The following is an 18,578-nucleotide window of genomic DNA, read 5'->3' on the forward strand; positions in this document are numbered from 1 at the left end:
CCCGGCAGGATCCGAACCGCGCACCGCGCTGCCTGCCGGGACACGTAGTCTTCCCGCGCAAGGGCCGCAGGGCCGCCCTTTGGCCGGACTACATATCCCAGCAGTCCCTGCCGGAACTGCCGCTCCCCGCCGCGATTGGGCCCCCTGGGTGGGAGCGCTGAAAGACGATTGGCTGAGCGGCGGTCTGTCACGCGGGCTCCCCGTGCTGGGCGGGACTATTTCCCCCCAACCCCGCGTGAGGGGACTGCCGGGGGTCGGTGGCGGCCCCGGCGGGGAGGGCTGAGGGGCCGCCCCGGGAGAGGCAGGGCCGGGGCCGCCCTTTCCCTCCATGCCCGGGGCAGGGAGGAGGAGCCGCCGGCGCCGCGGGGTGGTGGCCGCCCCTCTCCCCGCCGGGAAAGGCGAAGCCGCAGCGGCGCCGCTCGTTCGGCTGCCCCGGCGCGGGAGGGCGGCGGCAGCTCTCGGGGGCACGGGCCCGCGCTGCCCCCCATGCGGCGCGGGCAGCGGGCTCTGCGCTCGCCGCGGCCGCGCTCGTCGTCGTCTGTGTGGGCGGGCTGGCGGCTGCCGGGAGCCCGCCATGGGGCGGCCGCGCCGGGGCTGCTGAGGAGGAGGAGGCGGTGGCTGCGGCGGGGGAGCAGCGGCCGGGCGGCCCCATGGAGGAGCGGGAGGGCGAGGTGCGCTGGGACGGGCTGTGCAGCCGGGACGCCGCCGCCCGCGCCGCCACCCTGGACACCATCGGGCAAGCCGTGCTTCGCCGCGCAGAGAGCGTCGCCTCCGGGGCGGCCGCCGACGGGCTGCCGGTGCCCGCCGCCCGGGACGGGCTGGGCGAGGCGCTGGCCCGCCTGCTCATGCTGTCCAAGCGGTGCCCCTTCCCCGACGTGAGGGAGAAGAGCGAGGCGATCCTCGGCGGGGTGCAGGTGAGCGCGGCACTCCACCCCTTCGGCTTTGGGACCGGCCCGCGGGATCTCCCACGCAGGCCGGCTTTGGGACCGGCCCCGTCCCACGCAGGGCGCCCTCGGGTTTCATCTGTGCCCCGAGGTGGGCGTCTGATCCACCCTGTCAGATTTATTCCTGCAATTAATACGTGCTAAGTACTCCCCACCCCTATGGCTCTCTCCCCGAATAAACACCTGGAAAAGCGTTATTGAAAGGCAGCGGGGGGAGGGAGGGGGAATATCTCACTGAAGACATTCAAAAAACACCTGGATATGTTCCTGTGTCACCAGCTCTAGGTGATCCTGCCTTGGCAGTGAGGTTGGACTGGGTGATCTCCAGAGGTCCCTTCCAACCCTAACTATTCTGTGAAAAAGCACGAAGTCTTTCAGTGGAATCCACCAGAGAGGATTTGGCAATGAATGGCTGGAAAGTTGGGGCATCCCCAAGGAAGCACTAAAATGACAACTTTAACGCTCTAGTTTCAGTCTGTATGATCAGTGCGGTGGTATTACCCAGTTAACTTTAACAGAAAAGCAGGAAGGATTTGGGTATTGATATTCGTGTTGCCAATTGAAAATATAAATGGGAAGTCTTGGAGCTTTTAAAAGCCATGTGAGCTTGTTGTTAAGGCAGAGCCTGTCAGAATGCCCTTCTTGTTGTTTATTGGTAAATAGTTTTTCCACTGGCATCGATAGGATCCAAACTTTTTTTTTTTTTCCAAAGGCATCATAGGCAGCCTAGCCAGTAGAGGATTACATTTACTGACCTAATGCTAACAAAAATAAATGTTACTTTGTACTCTTCCACTCCTGCAGTCTAATTATAGTTACTTGCATTGCGATTGTCTTGCTCACCTCAAGTTTTTGCACAGGTCTCGGAATTCTTGTGTCAACGGGTCCAGCAGCACTGCTAAAGCTGCTGCTTTTAGCTGCAGAGTAGGAAAAGGAAATTCGGGTATTTCTTTTAATCACAAGTGAATACAGAGAGCTGTGCTTGGAGATAGCTGCCTGATTCTCACTACTGTGCTTTTTCTCCCTGAACTTTACCAGGTTGAACATAGGGAAATCCGGGGAAACATAATAATAATATATGAAAGTACTATAGATAGAATAATTTATACATGATATGCATAAATATGTATAACATAAAAAACATTTTATGTTATCATATATATAGAAATACATTCCGGGTTTGAGTTATTGGAGGTGAAAGAGTCTCTGTTTATTTTGTTTAACTTCTTAGTAGTGTGAAGTATGATCAATACAGTGTAACTTATTTTACCCAGTTTAGGCTGTGTGTGGAGTTTTTCTCAAAGCTGATAGTTCCACATGGTCTAAGTGAAAAGCTTGACAGCTTTTCTTCAAAAACTGAAGCCAGTGAAACAAGCAACCACCCCAAACTTGAATATTGAGTTGAAAACTTCATCTGGCATCTTCCCTGTTAAAGGTTCATATGAGAAGTGAGTCTGTTACCAGTGGGAGTGATGAGTTACTGCAACAGACTGCTAAGGGAAGACTTGTTTTTGTCAGGTTCAAAATATCAGTCTATTCAAAGGCCAAACAGATGGTGATCTCTCACCTAAATTTTGGGGTGAGGTCAGAATACAGGACCAGATGACTCCCTTTTATGTTTTTTATGTATTTGAAGTTAGTGGTCTGTTCAAGTTTTAGTGTGGTTTAGAAACTTTGTTACTAGTTGTTTTTTTTTAACTAGGCCAAAAAGTTCTGGCAGAAAATGTCCATTTTCATACAGCAAAAGCAAGTTCAAATGCTGTGGTCCTTGCTGGTTTGATTAATAAACATAGGTGTCAAAGGCTTAATAGCTGTGAAACCAACTGTACACACAAGGTGCAGTAAAAGTTTACCAATAAGTTAAGCAAATAAAGTCAAATACAACATTATTTTTAAGAAAATTTTTAAAAGCTGCTTTTGTAAATTTTCCTTTTCAGGAGCACAGATCTAAGAGAGAAGTATTCTGTATTTTATCAATTTAGAGTGGCAAATCTTAGTTCTTGTGTCTGTACTTATAAATGAAAATTTTCATTGTAATCTTTGGATCCACATTTGTTGGAGAAATAATCCAGTGCAGGTGTTCTGTTTTGGGTGCTGAGGACCCCTGTCAGGCATGAAAAGGTTTTCTGTTGATTAATCATCAAGAATAATATTGTTCAGTTCTCTGCAGTGAAGGTGGCAGATAGAGCAAACTATTAAATTAAATATTATCACCCCATAGAACTTGTGGCTTTCAGCAGTGCTTCCAAAGGTTAGTTACTTAAAAATGTGAAATCCCATTCAGATCAGCATCAGCACTTGTATTACTTTATCTCCCTCTTTTGGGCTCTGAAACAATACTGAAGTCCACAATATGGACTTCAAGCAGTATGTACAATTATGCTGTCCAAAGTTATTAAATGACATGGAGCCCAGGGCACGAGAGGCAACTTTGAACCCAGAAGTTCTCCTGTGAACTGGGCCCCCCCTCTTTCTCTCTCCTGTGGAATGGTCCATCCCAGACTAGAACTCTGAGCCTGGACTTAGGTATTTCTTTTTGTTCCTGCCCACCCCAGCTGCCTCAATATGGAGAACTGCAAAATGTGCTTTATTCATCTTTCAGATTTGCTTCCAGCGTAAATCAGTGAGGACATCAAAGATTAGAATTTTCCCTGTGGTCTGATTGCTATTTCTTTCTTTGAGTTAGTGCCCTCTTGCCTGTTGGGGCAGTCAGCAAATATTTAGGCATGAGCAACTGGTACTCCTGGTGATTTTGCAGCTTTGTGTCTGGAGCAGGTTGGTAAAATGCATTGTATGGCTGGTGTAAGCTGCAGGCTTGGCAGCAGCCTGTGTCAGCATGGCATCCCTCTAAGCCTGCCTTTGTTATATTTTGGGGTTTCTTTCTCCTGGATAAAAATTCCTCTGATATATGGTGGGCTGCTAAGTATGCGGGTTTCTTCTTTGCTATTCATAAATAGCATTAATAATGATATTATTAATAAATAATATTGCTTGTGTCAGAATCCGTAGAATTAATTATTGCTTAACATATATTCCTGTTGATTTGACTTATGTTCAGGATAATGAGTTTTCTCATTGTAGGCTCTATGTCTTTATATGTATAATAACATATACTTTTTTACCTGAGAGAATACATAGGTTTTCCCATTTAGAATAAATGAGTTGTTTTTGTAAGGGTTGTTATAAAGACAATGTCAGCAAATGAGTTCCCTTTTTTCTAATTTTTGCTTTTATTAATAAAAGCAAGTTCCTAAAGCCACTTTGACCTCAATGGATAATTTTAAAAATGTTTTAAACATATTTCAATTGCAGTGCTTTAACCAAGTGAAAGCAGTTTCAATGTTTGCATTTATAAATGTTTGATGAATGGTTTTTGAGGTAAAACCCCCAAGATGTATCCTAGGTTCTTAGTAAATTCTTGCTGATGGGGTGTTTTGCATGTATTTATAGCATAGTGCCTATGACCTTGCAGAGTAGTGCGTCATTCCTCCCAGTGTGCTGGGTGTCTGCACACCAACACAAATATATTGGGAAAGAACAGCCATGGAATGTCTAAACACATGCTCATGAACAGTCTTCTGCCAGCCTCTGTTGGATCAATCAGTAATGCAGGAGTGGGACACAAATACAAGGTGTCTGTCCATAGCTGGAGAAGAATCACGGAAAGGATGAGATTTGATAATTAAAATCTCTTGTAACCATTCAGTGGAGAAAACTCAGCAGGACATATTGCTTTCCATGGGTGTGTAAATTCATTCTCTTCATAAACAAAGAGAATACATAGATGGAGGGCAGGTTCTGCTGGTGCAACAAGATTCTAGTCTACATAGGATAAAAGATGACAACAGCATAAAAATCAGTAAATGTCAAAAAGCAGAGAATATGGCACACAGAGCTTGATTGGGGGCAAATATAAGGAAGAAAAAAACAATCTCTACCTCTTTGAGAAGTAGTCTAGTGATACCAAACACTTGCATTGAAGGGGAAAATTAGTAATGAAAAAATAACTGTGCTCTCTGTTGATCTTTTCATTGATGTAAACAAAGGAAACATATAGAAAGTACACAAAGACATATGAATAAAGCTAGGATGGTCAAAATCATGAGGAGGCATGGCTAAAATGAATATTGGAAGAAAGCAAGAAATAAAAGATCCGCAGATTAGTGGATTAACAGATAATGCTGAGGTGATTGAAATGTTTTCTGAAACGGTTAATCCGGCCTGTGTAGTCAATAGCCATAAAAGCATAAATAGTACCTTCCTAGGCTGGAGGGAAAACCTGTAGGTTGCTTGGATAAGCAACAGATTTTAAATCTGGTAGGGCCTGGTGAAATTAATTCCAGGGTGCTTAAAAAAGCAACTAGCTGAAGTGATCTCATGTAGTGGATTGTAATTTCAAGATAGTGGAGGGAAGTAGCAGACTCAGATTAATTGGTGCATACCTCTTCAGTGTGGGCTAAATGGGATGGGATGAAGAGGAAGCTGATGGATTTTAACTGTAGCTCAAAGAAAAAATACTGGACCAGTGTTGAAACACATTTTTAGTGCCTAGGAAAAGAAGTTGAGCAACAGCCAAAGCAGACTTAGCCAGGATAAATTCTTTTAAATCCAGCATTGCTACTGCTTCTGTGATGGAGTAATAGGCCTTGTGGTGCAGAGAGATTCTATTATATTAATAGATTGATATACTGGAGTCCTCGATGTTCACATGATAGCCTTATTAACAAGCTGGGGAATTGTGGTCTATAAACTGCACTTTAGTGAGTAAAATTAGCTGGAAAACCATCCCCAGAGGGCAAGTGAGGTCAGGTAACAAGTACTTGGTACAGCCTCCACAAGGTCCAGTCCAGCAAAGGCTTGATTAACAAATTTTTATGGTTTGTTGAATGGATTATGAGCTGGGAGGGAGAGTAAGAGAACTGGAGAGCAATCATATAATTTAAAATTACTTAAATATTTAATGTGAGTTTGTATAATATTTTCTAGTCCTTTGGAGTTTTTTTGTGAAGAAGGTTTGAAGCACTTAGTGGTGGTGTGTCAGCTAAAAGGAGGCTTAAGATAATATATTCAAAAAGAAATGTGATGAAAAGGGATGAAAATCCTGCTGCAAAAATAAAGAAAACATGAGCTAGAATGAATGAACAATGGATCTAAATTCCAGAAAGACTTGGATTGGACATTTGGGGAAAATTTCAGTATTAGGATAGACTTATCCAGTCATGTTCATCTTTAGATCTAAACTGTTCTTAAGCATCAGGCAGGAGTGAGGTGCTTATTTGATCTCTCCCTGGGAAAGGGAGAGCATTGCTAGCTGGATGATTTTTCCTTCCAGCTTCTTTTTCTGTGTTTTGTATTGGTAACTGTTTGGAGGGACTTCAAGAACCATCTAAGTCCTTTCCCTTTGATCTTCAGGAGTGTATTTACCTGACAAATAGTGCTCAAACCTGTGGTCTGAAACCTGTCTCATACATAAAAGCATCAGGTGGCTTGAAGGGGTGGTTTTGATTATCTCTTTGTTTTCTCAGGCCTGCTGCTTTAGTAGATAAATGTATCAGAATTCCAGAGTTTGCCAAGGGCTGTTAGGGCACAGAAGAGAGGGGTCATGTGAGCAGCCAAATAAATTTTCCTGTCTTAAAACCTTGAGGGACTGATTGGGATCTAGGCTTGCTTGGCAGAGGACATGGAAGGGAATATCCTTCCTTTCCAAATCCTGGCAAAATACTTGTATCATTTAAATTAAATGGGCATCCAGAAAGGATGGGAAGATTTCTGGTCATAGCCAAAGCAGACATTGTGTTCTCTGCTACTGTGGTAGGACAAATAAAGCCTCTGCCAGGAGAGGAGGTAGTAATTCCCCTGTGTGCATCCATAAAGGATAAAATAGGAGTTACTTTTCTGTTTCATTGCTGTATTTGTTCTAGCAATGTGAATTCACAAAAGAATTCACTCTTTGCTTTGTGTTTGAGCTCTATGGTGCACACTTCTTAAGAGTAATAAGGGTGAAAATTATACTCATTGCTCCCAAATGGTTTATCCTGATCAGCGGTGTTATGGAAGACTGCCTAACTTTCCAAATCTTTAATCTTCTTGGGGGTAATCTTTGAAAAATGACTTTATAACTTTGTCTAATGTCCTTTTTAGCCTTCCTGTACAGTTTTCTTTGGTGAACATTGAGATCTTTAGCTAGGCAGATCTGTTAGGTTTAGGATTTTTGTCCAAGTTAATTTGACTGTGTCCTGCTGCATGATAGGGATGTTCCCCTGTGATTCTTACTGTTGGTCAGCCACCCTAGAAAGGTGTCTCAGTTGAAATTTATAGTCTATTCAAGCTTAAGAATTTAAATATGATATCCTCACTGTAGCTGGTGAATCTGATCCGTCTGGAAGCTGACTAGTCTCTCTGCACAGTGCCAATACCCAAATCAGTTCCTGTTTGCATAGTACTCTTATACAGTGAATTAAAACATCTTTTTTTGTAAGTTCACTTCATAGCAAAAGCATGTTCTGTCTCTTCCAGATATTGTATGGAATGGATTTAATTATTCATTGTAGGGTGCTCCCTTCAAAATCCACATGGTGCTTTACCAGATCACTAGTTTAGAAAACATCTGTCTGTTATGGGCTTTTTGGTGGTGTTTAATACTCTTGCTTTCCTCAAATTGAGAGAGAATACTGAAGTAATGACATGATGCTTTAAAATGATCAGTCTTATTTATGGCATCTGCTGCCTCTGCAGTATTATTGTAAACATGTTCTGATGATGGGTCTGTATCACATGTGTGGGGTCAGGCTGATGTTAATGGAGAAGAATTAATCTTGACATGTCAGGGAATATTCTGAGCAGGCATGTGAAAATATTTCTTAAAGACTTAAATGCCCAATAAAACTCAGATGGCCTTATCTGACTCTTCCCTCCTTCAGCCTACTTGCCTTCTTTCTTAAGGCTTTAGTCTGTTGAGAGAGATGAAGGAAAATTTTCTCTTGCTGAGCTTGTCAACTCCAGAATTGCCTGACCTTGGGAATGTCTTTGGTTGGAATAAGGAGTTGCTTGAAAACAGTGGAGGTTCTCAAAGTGATGCCAAGTAGGGCATCTGGGGCACTTCTAATGCTGTTTCTGTGTTTGAGCCTGTCCATAATTTTCCATGCTAATGTTATGTGGCTCTTTGTGTATGGTAATGAGCTTTGCTTAGTCAGCTTTTCCTTATAATTGTTGGAAATTACTTTGTCTGTAAATTTATGAATTTTGTGATTTTGCTGCATTGATTTTCAAGACATCATAACTACAAATTTTATTTGCATGAAGCACACTTCTGGTAATATCTTGGTTGATATTTATTTTTTTACTGCATTGAAGTACTTTAAAACTGAAGAAATCAAACAGAAATGGTTCCTTATCTATTGCTGTTTAGTAATGAGGTAAGCAATTATAGGATGTACATTGGTGGCTTAGTTAAAAAATATTTGTTCCCTGTATTTTTCTGTTTTTTAAATAGGAGTTGATACCTAGAGATCTGTAGGAACCAGAAATGCTTCAGCTTGAATGCATTTTGTAAATAGCAGCATCTGTTCTCCTGATCTAGCAGTCACTAAGTCACATGAATGCTTTTTTAGATTTTTTCAAAACTTTCTTTTGATTCTGCTTCTCTTTCTAGAGGTAATTTTAGAAGTTGGCTGTTCATTTCAACTCATAACTGGATATGATCCTTTCCAGTCTACACTCATGTTCTAGTGTCCACTTAGGTCTCTATCTGAAATTGTTCTTCTTGCTCTGATTCTAATAGTCTATGGGTAGCAGTGATCCTTCCCCTCTCTGCATTGATTTTCCTAGAAGTTCTGCTCTAAGTTTCCAAAAAGCCAATTTATTTATATTTTTGGGGGGGTTTTATAATATAATTTGTTTGTCCTGCTTATTAGTAAATAACTGTCCTCATTTTGGGCTCTTGGCTGATTTTTGATCACAAATGGGGAATTTTATGTATCTTGAGGAGATGTTCAAGCAAAGGGAAAAGATCTAAGATTTTGCAATCTTTTGTAAATTAGCATACAATATTAAGTAAAAAAAAGTATGGATTTCTAGGTTATGTAAAATAATGTATCTTCTGTTAGCCTGACCAAAGCATATTACTTGAAAGAAAATTACATTGTCTTACTGTGACAAGTGTAAAGTGAGCACTGAAGAAATACTTGCTGTTGTGTCATCTTACTCTTGACTTTTTCTTCAGGTCAGGGTTTCTCCTTTTAAAATAAACATAGTGGAAAAGTACTGAATATACCATTGTGGGCCAGAAAAAAAGGTTTTGAAAGCTTGATTATATTTTCCTGTGGATACCGAGTGTTTAAATTTCCAAAAATATGGTTTGCTGTCAGTATGGTTTTCTATTCCAGTAAATTGTTTACAGTTGAATAGGGATTGGAGGGTGGGAAAAGCTTAGGTTTCTCCCCAGAAATCAATGGAAACATGGAAATCTTCACTTGAAGCTACATAAATTAATTAAGCCCAAAAAGTTAAGTTAATTTTTTCTTGTTTACTGCCTTTCTGATGTTTTCAGTGACTTTGACTTTTTTTCTTTCCCTTTGTCTTCTTTCTGGAAAGCTTAGGTTAAATTACTGCCAAAAGTTGGTTTGGGAAGGTGAACTGGTTTAGTTCTATTTAAACCTAGTAAACAATTTACCATTTCTCTTACTTCAGCTTTATGTAGAAACAAAGTTTGTTCTTTCATGTAATTTTGGGTTAAAAGTATCACCCAGTGCTGTGTTCTAGTGCAAGAATATTACCCAAAAATATACTGGGCTGGTATTTTAAAAATAGAGGTGATGCTGCTTATGTAATCTGATAATGTGTCCCTTCTGTGCAACTGCAAGAACTTTCAATTCAGGCACTGTACTGTAGAAAAGCACTGAAAACTGCTTCTGAAAACAGGTGGTTTTTATTTTTTTCCCTGTAACTTAGTTAAAAATTGTAACTTTTTTTCACTGTTCTATGCCTTCTGAAGTCAGTAATAAAGATTTCTTATTTGCAGGTCTTTCCTGGCAAGTCTTTGTCTGCCTAAATAGCTGACTGGCTTTGTGGGCCTGAGCTTTGAGACTCAGGATGTAATCACCTCTTTACCACATTTCTCTCCCTGGGATATTTTTGATTGGTATTGAATTGTTTTTAAACGGTTTTCTTCTGAGACAAATATTTTTGTCAAGGATTTCTTAGCTCCTAGAGAGTAAACATGGAATAATATGACCATTTATTCAAAGGAGGAATAAACCTGAAAATGCAAACTTATTTAAAGTTCTAAAGCCTTTCCTGTGTGCATTTTTTTTCTTTTGTTTTCTTTTTTGGGGGGGGGAGAGGGGATGGTGTTTGTTTCTGGGAGGAGGAGAACCACCTCTTTTCTGAAAGATTTTTTTTCCATTGCAGCTTGTTGCTGAGCCTGTTGCTGGTGTTCTGGTGCTACAAAACTTTTAGCTTTAAATGCAGCCTGTTTGCCAACAGCACATTCCACGCAGATTAAACTGTTTGGATTTTCCATTTATTTAAATTTTAGTTCTAAACTAGTTTCACACTGATACCCATGTAGAAGAAAGACCAAAGAAAGGAAAAAGTTTAAGAAAAGCTTTCTGTGAATTTCAAGTCAGTGCTGAGTGCAAGCTTATGTCCCTTTAACAGTACTAAATATTTGGCAACTGCTGTGCACAAAACGTTTTCTGGAGCTCACCATGTTACAAGATAAGGCCTTACCAGGATATGCTTTTGATATTTGCTGTAACTTCCTTTGTGTCCATTCTGTCCTTCCTACTTGTGTTACAGAAAAGGTTTTGGAAACCTTATAACTTCACCTAGGTTACATTTTGTTTTTAAGAGTTATGTTTGTAATGGTCACTTATATTTACCTAGAAATTGATGTATAAATAGTGTTCTGTAAGAGAAGCTTAATTCTGACATTTTTATTGCTACTGTTCTGTTCCATGAGGCAGGAAAATAAGCCAAATGGAAAAGAAATGCTTTTGTCTGGCTTTTAGAAGGCATATTGGTATCTTGGCTTGTAGTGTTCTGCTTTTCTTTGCTGTTCAGAATATGGCAACTCTGCTTGGCTGATATTGTCTATAATCTGTCAGAAGAGTATGTGTAAATTGGAAATGTCAAATGTTGCTTCTTTTTCTTTCATTATTCAGTGTCAGGCCTTTTTGTTAAAGGATTCAAGGTTTTGAGTAAGGTTTCACTAGGAATGAAAGCTGTTTTTTAATGCAGAAGATACCATTTGTAATGTGCAATGTAAAAATCTTAATTTTAGATTCTAAAGGTAGTAGTTAACTCTTTGTAGCTTATACATTAAATGAATACCCGAGATTGAAGCATAGGCTGTTCTGTGGTTTTTTGTGGAGTTTTTGGTATGTTTGTGTATAGTGATAGAAGACTTGGGAAAAGTGCTGGTTTTATACACTCTGAATTTAGTGTGCAGATCATTACTCCTAAGGGCAGTGGAAAACATGGCTGCTTCATGACTCAGAAATTAATTTTGTACTGGTAAGCTGTCGTGTGCTTCCCATATATGTGGCTTCCACCTATGTTCCTCCTCTCAGAGCCCCAGGTCTGTGGTGCAGTGTGTCACACATCCGCATGTTTTGGGGGGAGGTACAGTTCTTGGCTATCAGATCTCTGGGGTAGGGTAGCCACGTGGCTCAAAAGTCATTTCCACTGGCAATAAATCTTCATGCATGTGCATAAAAACATGCTAAGGCAATTGCAAAGTTCTGATGGGAATTTCACATGGAAGCTAAATGACTTGCTGACTGTTCCTTCAAAAAAACAGTTGCGAAAAAATACTTGGGAAGATGTCCTGAGGTCAAAAAAAGAATGCATTTTACGGAGAATAAAATCAGATTTTAATACTATCTTCTAAATCTCTTCTTGATTGTGTTGAGAAACTGAAAATTTCTCTAGTTGCACACTCACTCAGACTCACAAATTCCCTTTTTAATGATAACTTCATGAATAAACATTTGCCTTTTGAGGAATAAAATGTCTTCGACGATATAATCTCAGAGTTTGTGTCAGGGATGCTGGCGTGGGAGGGCCAAAGCTTGAAGTTTTGTTGAAAGTCTATGGTTTTAGTGCAAACTTATCCCAGGTTATCCTTTGCTAATATAACCTATCTGGTTCTGTCCTGTGTGATGGTCTGGTGTGAAATTTTTCTTTTTGTATCTAGCTGTTTTAGACAGCTGTAAGGAGACACCTTCTTGATTCTGTAACAGAAACAAACATACATGTCTATCATCATGTGTTTTCCAAACTTCAGCAGAAAAACGAATACTAATCTTCTGAACATTTGCTCTGTGAACTTGTTGAGGGTGGAGTGCCAAGTCCTGCTGCTGAACCACAAGGTGCTGAAAGGAACCCTTTGCTTTCTAAACTCCTTCTCAGAGAGAGGTCCGGGTATGGCTGGATCCAATCTTAGCCCCAATATTCTTTCCTGTACACTAAGAGCACTATTGCAAAGCAATTATATTAAAGCTCACAGGAAGGAATAATTAAGTAAAGTGGATGTAACTCACCCTACCAATGCTCGTGGGCAGGTCTCTCTCCTAACCTTGAGGAGTGTCAAGAAGGAATATGCTAGAGAAACCTTACCTCATGAAAGTGGACTGGGCTTTGATAGTATAAAGTGACCGACTGCCAGTCCCATGTCTGCCAGGCCAGCTTAGCAGCTTCTCTGCCAAATCTTTGCCTCACTATCAGGATACTGAATTGGGGTTTAGTGTAGTTCAACACCAAAACCAGCACATGGCCTGAGCTCAGCCCACCACTGATAGCTGTGCAAACAGGACATTGTCCAAGTTGCTTGACCACTTTAGGGCTAGAGTATCCTGCTACAGTACTACTTGAATTCATTTGTTTAAAAACAAGGGTGGCCAATCCAACTAGACAGGACATGTAAAAAGCATTGAGCTCCTTTGTTGTCTAAAACTGCTAAGAAATATAAGTGGAAATCAAACTGGAAAGAGTATGTGCTGTAGGTTTTTATTATGGATATACAATATAAGAGGCAATCTAACAAAGAACTAACTCTAAATTCTGAAGCCAAGCATAAATAATTTTGAAATAGAATAAAGTGGTTTTCCTAAGGATAGTATCATGTGAAATATCTTCTCCTTCTGTATGTAATAGAAGCCAGGGATAATATAATTTAATAGCCTAATTTGAGACTAGATTCCTTTATCTGGTACAATGGTAGATTCTGATGCTCATTGAAATCAAGCTCTCCATCTCCAACAGACTAAGTCAGTCTTCATGTGGATAATAAAGTCTGTAAACTACTTTCTTTTCAAAATAGTGTGATACCACTTACATAGTTTCTATTTCTGAATGAGCTCTCTGAGAAGTCTTGAACCCTGAGACTTCGAAATGGCAAGGGGAAGCTTCTTAACAATTCTGAATGTTATAGAATGATAAGGAATTGAAGGAGCATGCTGTATAATATTCTGTCACAACAATATTCTGCTGCTATAAGAAAATATAGAAGAGAAGCTGCTATTATGTCCTTGTGGCAGTTGCTTTTCTTCATGTAACTAGATGGGATCATGACTCTTCACAGAGTCGATTTGGAAATCTGGCATCATCTGCAGGAGAGCATCCTAAAGAGAATGCTCTCATTATTGATGCAAATTCTAAATTTCTAGAAGGCTCTTACAGCAATCTTTTTTATTTCTCTCTTGTAGTGGAGATGAAGTCCAGAAAATGTGTGGGGCAGATTATTTAATAAAAAATGGATTTTATTTTTTTACCCCCCTGGCTCTGTATTTGTATTGGGTTTGCATGGCAAGATATTGGTTTCATAGCAGCTACAGGGGTGACTCCTGTGAGAAGTTGCTGAAAATTTCCTAAATGTCCATTTGGCTCCAATTTGGGCCTGTCACTGGCCAAGGCCATGCCCATCAGTGACAGTGGTGGTACCTCTGGGATAATGTCTTTTAGGAAAGGGGAAAAAGCCCTGGGTAATAGCAATTGGAGTGAGAGAAAGGAGGGATATGTGAGAGAAACAGCTCTGCAGACATGGGCAGTGAAGAAGGAGGGGGAAGTGGTGTTTTAGGGACTGGAGCTGAGATTCCATTGCAGCCCATGATCCTGACCATGATGAGGCAGGATGTCCCAGTGGAGGTCTGTGGTGGAGCAGATCTCCACCTACAGGGTGTGGAGGATCCCACACCAGAGCAGGTGGATGCCTGAGGAAGTTTGGGAGCCTGTGCTGTAGCAGGCTTCTGGCAGCACCTGTGGCCCTGTGGAGAATGGAGCTGTAGAGGTTTTACTGGCAGGATTTGTGACTCTGAGAGGGATCCATGCTGGAGCAGTCTGTTCCTGAATGGTTCCACCCCACTGGAAGGGACCCAAGCTGGAGCAGTTCATGAAGAACTGCAGCCCTGAGGAAGGATGCACTTTGGAGAAGTTCATGGAGAACTGCCTCCTGTGGGGAGAGACCCCTGGAGCAAGGGAGGAAGGAACAGCAGAGACAATGTATCTGACCACAACCCCATTCCTGTTCCCCTGCATTGCTAGGGAAGAGGAAGTAGAAAAAATTGTGAGGGAAGTTAAGCCCAGGAAGAAAGTGGGGATGGGCGGGGGATAAGATGCTTGAAATTTTGGGTTTATTTCTCATTATCTTACTCTGGTTTATTAATAATTTAAATTAATTTCCCCAAATCAAGTATGTTTTGCCTGTGATGGTAACTGCTGAGTGAGTGATCTCTCTCTGTCCTTACCTTGGCCTACAAGCTTCTTTTATTACATTGTGTCTCCCTGTCTAGCTGAAGAAGGGAGGGATAGAGCAGCTTTGGTGGAGACTTGACATGCAGCCAGCATCAACCCACCACAATACTGGAACTAGTTCTTCAGTGTGTTTGTTTTTTTGAGAGTAAAATTTAGAATTTGCTAGAATATCAGTGTTTATTTGGTTGTTACAAAGTTGATTGATGTCTCAAAAAAACCCCTCCTTTTTGTGAAAATGTGCTGCTTTAGACAAAGTGCTTGCAGGAATAACTGCAAGCACTTGCAGTTATAATATATATATAATATATATATATATATATAATATATATATATAAAAAAATATATATATATTAATATATATATATATAATATATATTAATATATATCTATATTATATAATATATATAATAACTTGCAGTGCTTCCTCAGTAATAACTGGAAGTCCCATGAAGAACAGCAAGAAAAATACCCTTAGAATAGCCAAAACCTATGAACATTAAGGTCTCAGATTCCAGTCTTTGGTTTGCCTCTCTCAGGTAAGTGACTTGTGAATGCAGTTGAACAGACAAAGTAGATCTTCTTAAGCATTAGGAGTTTCATGTTTTCATTTAAACTTGTAAAAATCTTAGAGCATTTGTCTTAGATCTATGAGTATCTCATTCAAGCATGAGTGGGATCTGTACTGAACTGGAGTTTGAAACTTGCTCTGCCTCATCTCAAAACTTAATTTGGCCCTAAAGGTTGTTTTTATTGACAAGATGTCACATTGGGAAATAATTACCTGAGGTCTTAAAATTCCATCAAGTTAGGAAAAAAACACATTTTGTCCAGATGCTGTGAAAATTATTTATCTCAGTCCAAAAGTGCTTTATATTAAAGCCAAAGTAGTGAGAAAGCTTTGAAGATCCTGTAAGGTGGGTGAAGGATTTAACCTGAATTTTGGTGAAGACTGAAATATGCTAAAATACTTTCTCCAATCAAAATGTTAAGTATTTATCTTCTCTTTCTTTTTAGAACACTTCTAAATATGTTGCCTTCAGAAAACTAGGATTAAATGCATGTTTGCCCAGCTTTTTTAAAGTTCAGCTTCTGGGATCTTTTTTTGAAGAGGGGAAAGAGTGTGTTGTGCTACAGAAATATGACACAATTTGGTTTTGTACCACAAGAGGAAAGCATTTTTCTTTATTCAGGTTAAACTTACTATTATATTAAACACATCTGTTTAATTAGGTTGTTGTGGTAGGATTTGTTTGGGTTTTTTTTCCTTGATTTTCTTCTGAAGTATTTATTGTCTTAGCAGTAGTATTTTGGGCACTTACTGTCACATTTGGAGGGAACTGCTTTACTGAGGGAACTTATATTAATACCATCACATGATCTAAAAACTATAGATTAAAAATAAACCAGCAGGTACTTCATTAAAAGTGTAGTGTACCACAGACATTATCCTGAGAAAAGTCCCATCTGCCTGTTATTCCTAGGAGCAGCCCTAAATTGCCAGAATGGCTGCTCCTGTGTGGTAGGGTGAAGCATGTATGTGCTTGCAGGGTTGAGGCTCCTGTGCTGGTTGGTCAGTCCAGAAGCATCTTGAAATGTTGCTGCAGGATTCTGTTTCAAAACTCTCTTAGTACTTCCATTTGTTACGAACAATCATGTGTCTCCTCTTACAAGTGTCAGGTTTCCTGGAGTTCCAGTGGCCATAAGTGTGATCACTGTGCCAAGCTGACACTCACACTTGTCTCTTAATCTGAGAAGTCACACTGTGAGTAGAGAGATGCAGGAAGCAAATTTTGGATGGGCCATATGGAGCTTGGAAGCACAGTGTCTCTATTTATTTGTGTGGTGTACCTTTCAGCAGGGCCAGGGAGGTTGAATCTAATGTCATATGAATGCAGCTGCAGTATTTTCAGGACTAAATTGGCTCAGTGTGGCCTACCAGGTGTGCCGGTTACCACAGCAGTAAATAGACATTCCTCACTTGTACATGCTTCACAGAATTCCACATGGAATGAACTTAAGCTGGTGCACCTGCTCCAGGAAGATGTAATGAATTTGAAGGAACACTTGGGGGAGACTTCATGTCTCATGTTTTGTTGCCAGTTTTTGATTTGTTTGAAGTGATATCAATATAAATGGAAATGTATTACTCTAAAACTCTTGAAAAATGAAACTAAAATGTCCCTTTTATCTCATGCTATTTCTGTTTGCAGAATAGTAATATGAAAACTTCTTGAGATGGAGCATATTTTTAGGTATTTTTTTTGTTGGTGATGATATCTTGCTAGTTTTCTTACATGTAATTGTAACTGACTTAAAGCAGTGATGATTGACACAGTCATAGGAAAGGGAGAAGAAAATTATTAATTAATAAGAAATTTATGATAGTAGGTGAATCAGCACCTTATATATTATGAATAATCACTGCTATATTCAAGATTCATGCCTACTTCTATTTTAATTCATCATTGTCACTATTTCAGTTTTGTAAGGCATTTATCTCCTACTGAAACTTCCCTAATATTACCTTTGTATTGTTAATAAAGCCTTTCAAAAAATACATCTTTCAAAACAACAAAACTGAAAGAAGGAAAAAGGCACTCACTCCACTAAGTCACCATGTCTGAACAATCTGTGGGAGGCATGCACTCCCACATATTAAAAAAAACCCAAAGCCAAAACAACAACAGAAAAAAATCCCCTACCCAACAACAGTGACGTTTTAATAAGTGAATGAGTTGGGATCAAAAAGCTGAGGTTTGTGTAGGAAATCAGTCCTGAGTATGTATGATGGTGTCTTCTGTTGCTGGCTGTGGCATTGACTTTCCTCAGTCTAACCAGAAAATACTAGCAGAGGTACTAAGTGAAAATAATAGCCATAATCAGTCTTTCTTTTCCTGAAGGATCTAGCAACAGATCTATATGAAGGACTTTAAGGGAAATGAAACTATTAGAAGACTTTGGTGAATAACTCTTTAATTTTGAGCTTATCTGAGAAGAATTTTAAACTAGCGCAGGGTAACTAACCAGTTTTTCTAAGAACGGATTCAACAAATGAGTAGATTCTAGTTGGGAAGAGAGGGCTGACATTTAAGGTTTTAGGACTTTGAAGTTCCTTTAACAGGAACTTTTTAGTTCCTGTTAAACAAAATTAACCAATAAACATGTTTAAGCTATAATTTTTTTCTGCTGAACTGTATTATCTTAAGTAAAATAATGTGTTGTGTGGTAGTGTTGATATTTGGTTTTTTTTTCTTTATTCCAAGCAGAGTAAAACTCCTGCATTGTCAAGGCTAAAATCTGTTTAAATACTGTTAATTGTCCACTATTATAAAGAGAGACAGTGGAAAATGGAATTTTTTGGTAGTCCTCACTAGCAAGAAGAAATATATTCTTTGCTGTGTGACTGTGGTACACAGGAGTTGCTGGTGTGTGCTCAAAGGGACCCTGCATGGTGAAACTTCCTAGCTGTGTTTTCACTTTTATCCTGCTGTATGGCAAGGCCTCATCCAGTGGGAAAGGTGCTTTACTTAATTCAGCCCTGGCTGTAGCAATGACCCAACAGACTGCTTGTGTCCCCAGAGATTTCCTACTTACTACTGTCTAATGTGTCAGAACATAGGTGGTATTTTCATGAAAGAAGGGTGCTGGAGCTTGTGGCCTCTTAGATGCAAATACTCTTCAAATTCTTTAAACTCCCTTACTATATGTATGCAACTGAAAGAGTTAGCTTGTATCTTGGAGGTATTTTCAGGTGCTATGCTCTACTGTTTCTTACACTTTGTTACTTACTGTTTCCTACAGCCTCCTGCAGGGGAATGGTAGTTCACCCACTTGGGATACATTTAGGTCATGATTGTGACAAAGCTTACTATGCAGTATTTT

General features: G+C 40.1%; 1 protein-coding gene across 1 annotated transcript in view; it reads left to right on the forward strand.

Annotated features, from left to right (window-relative positions):
- The first annotated feature begins 240 nt into the window (after positions 1-240).
- Positions 241-18,578, forward strand: part of SESN1 (sestrin 1) — a 78,650-nt gene continuing 60,312 nt past the window's right edge. Inside the window, exon 1 of the mRNA XM_036380178.2 lies at positions 241-914. Coding sequence (XP_036236071.1) covers positions 651-914 — 264 coding nt within the window. The 5' untranslated portion in view covers positions 241-650. The remainder of the gene's footprint in view (positions 915-18,578) is intronic.

Source organism: Molothrus ater, chromosome 3, assembly GCF_012460135.2.
Source record: "Molothrus ater isolate BHLD 08-10-18 breed brown headed cowbird chromosome 3, BPBGC_Mater_1.1, whole genome shotgun sequence".
Taxonomy (NCBI): domain Eukaryota; kingdom Metazoa; phylum Chordata; class Aves; order Passeriformes; family Icteridae; genus Molothrus; species Molothrus ater.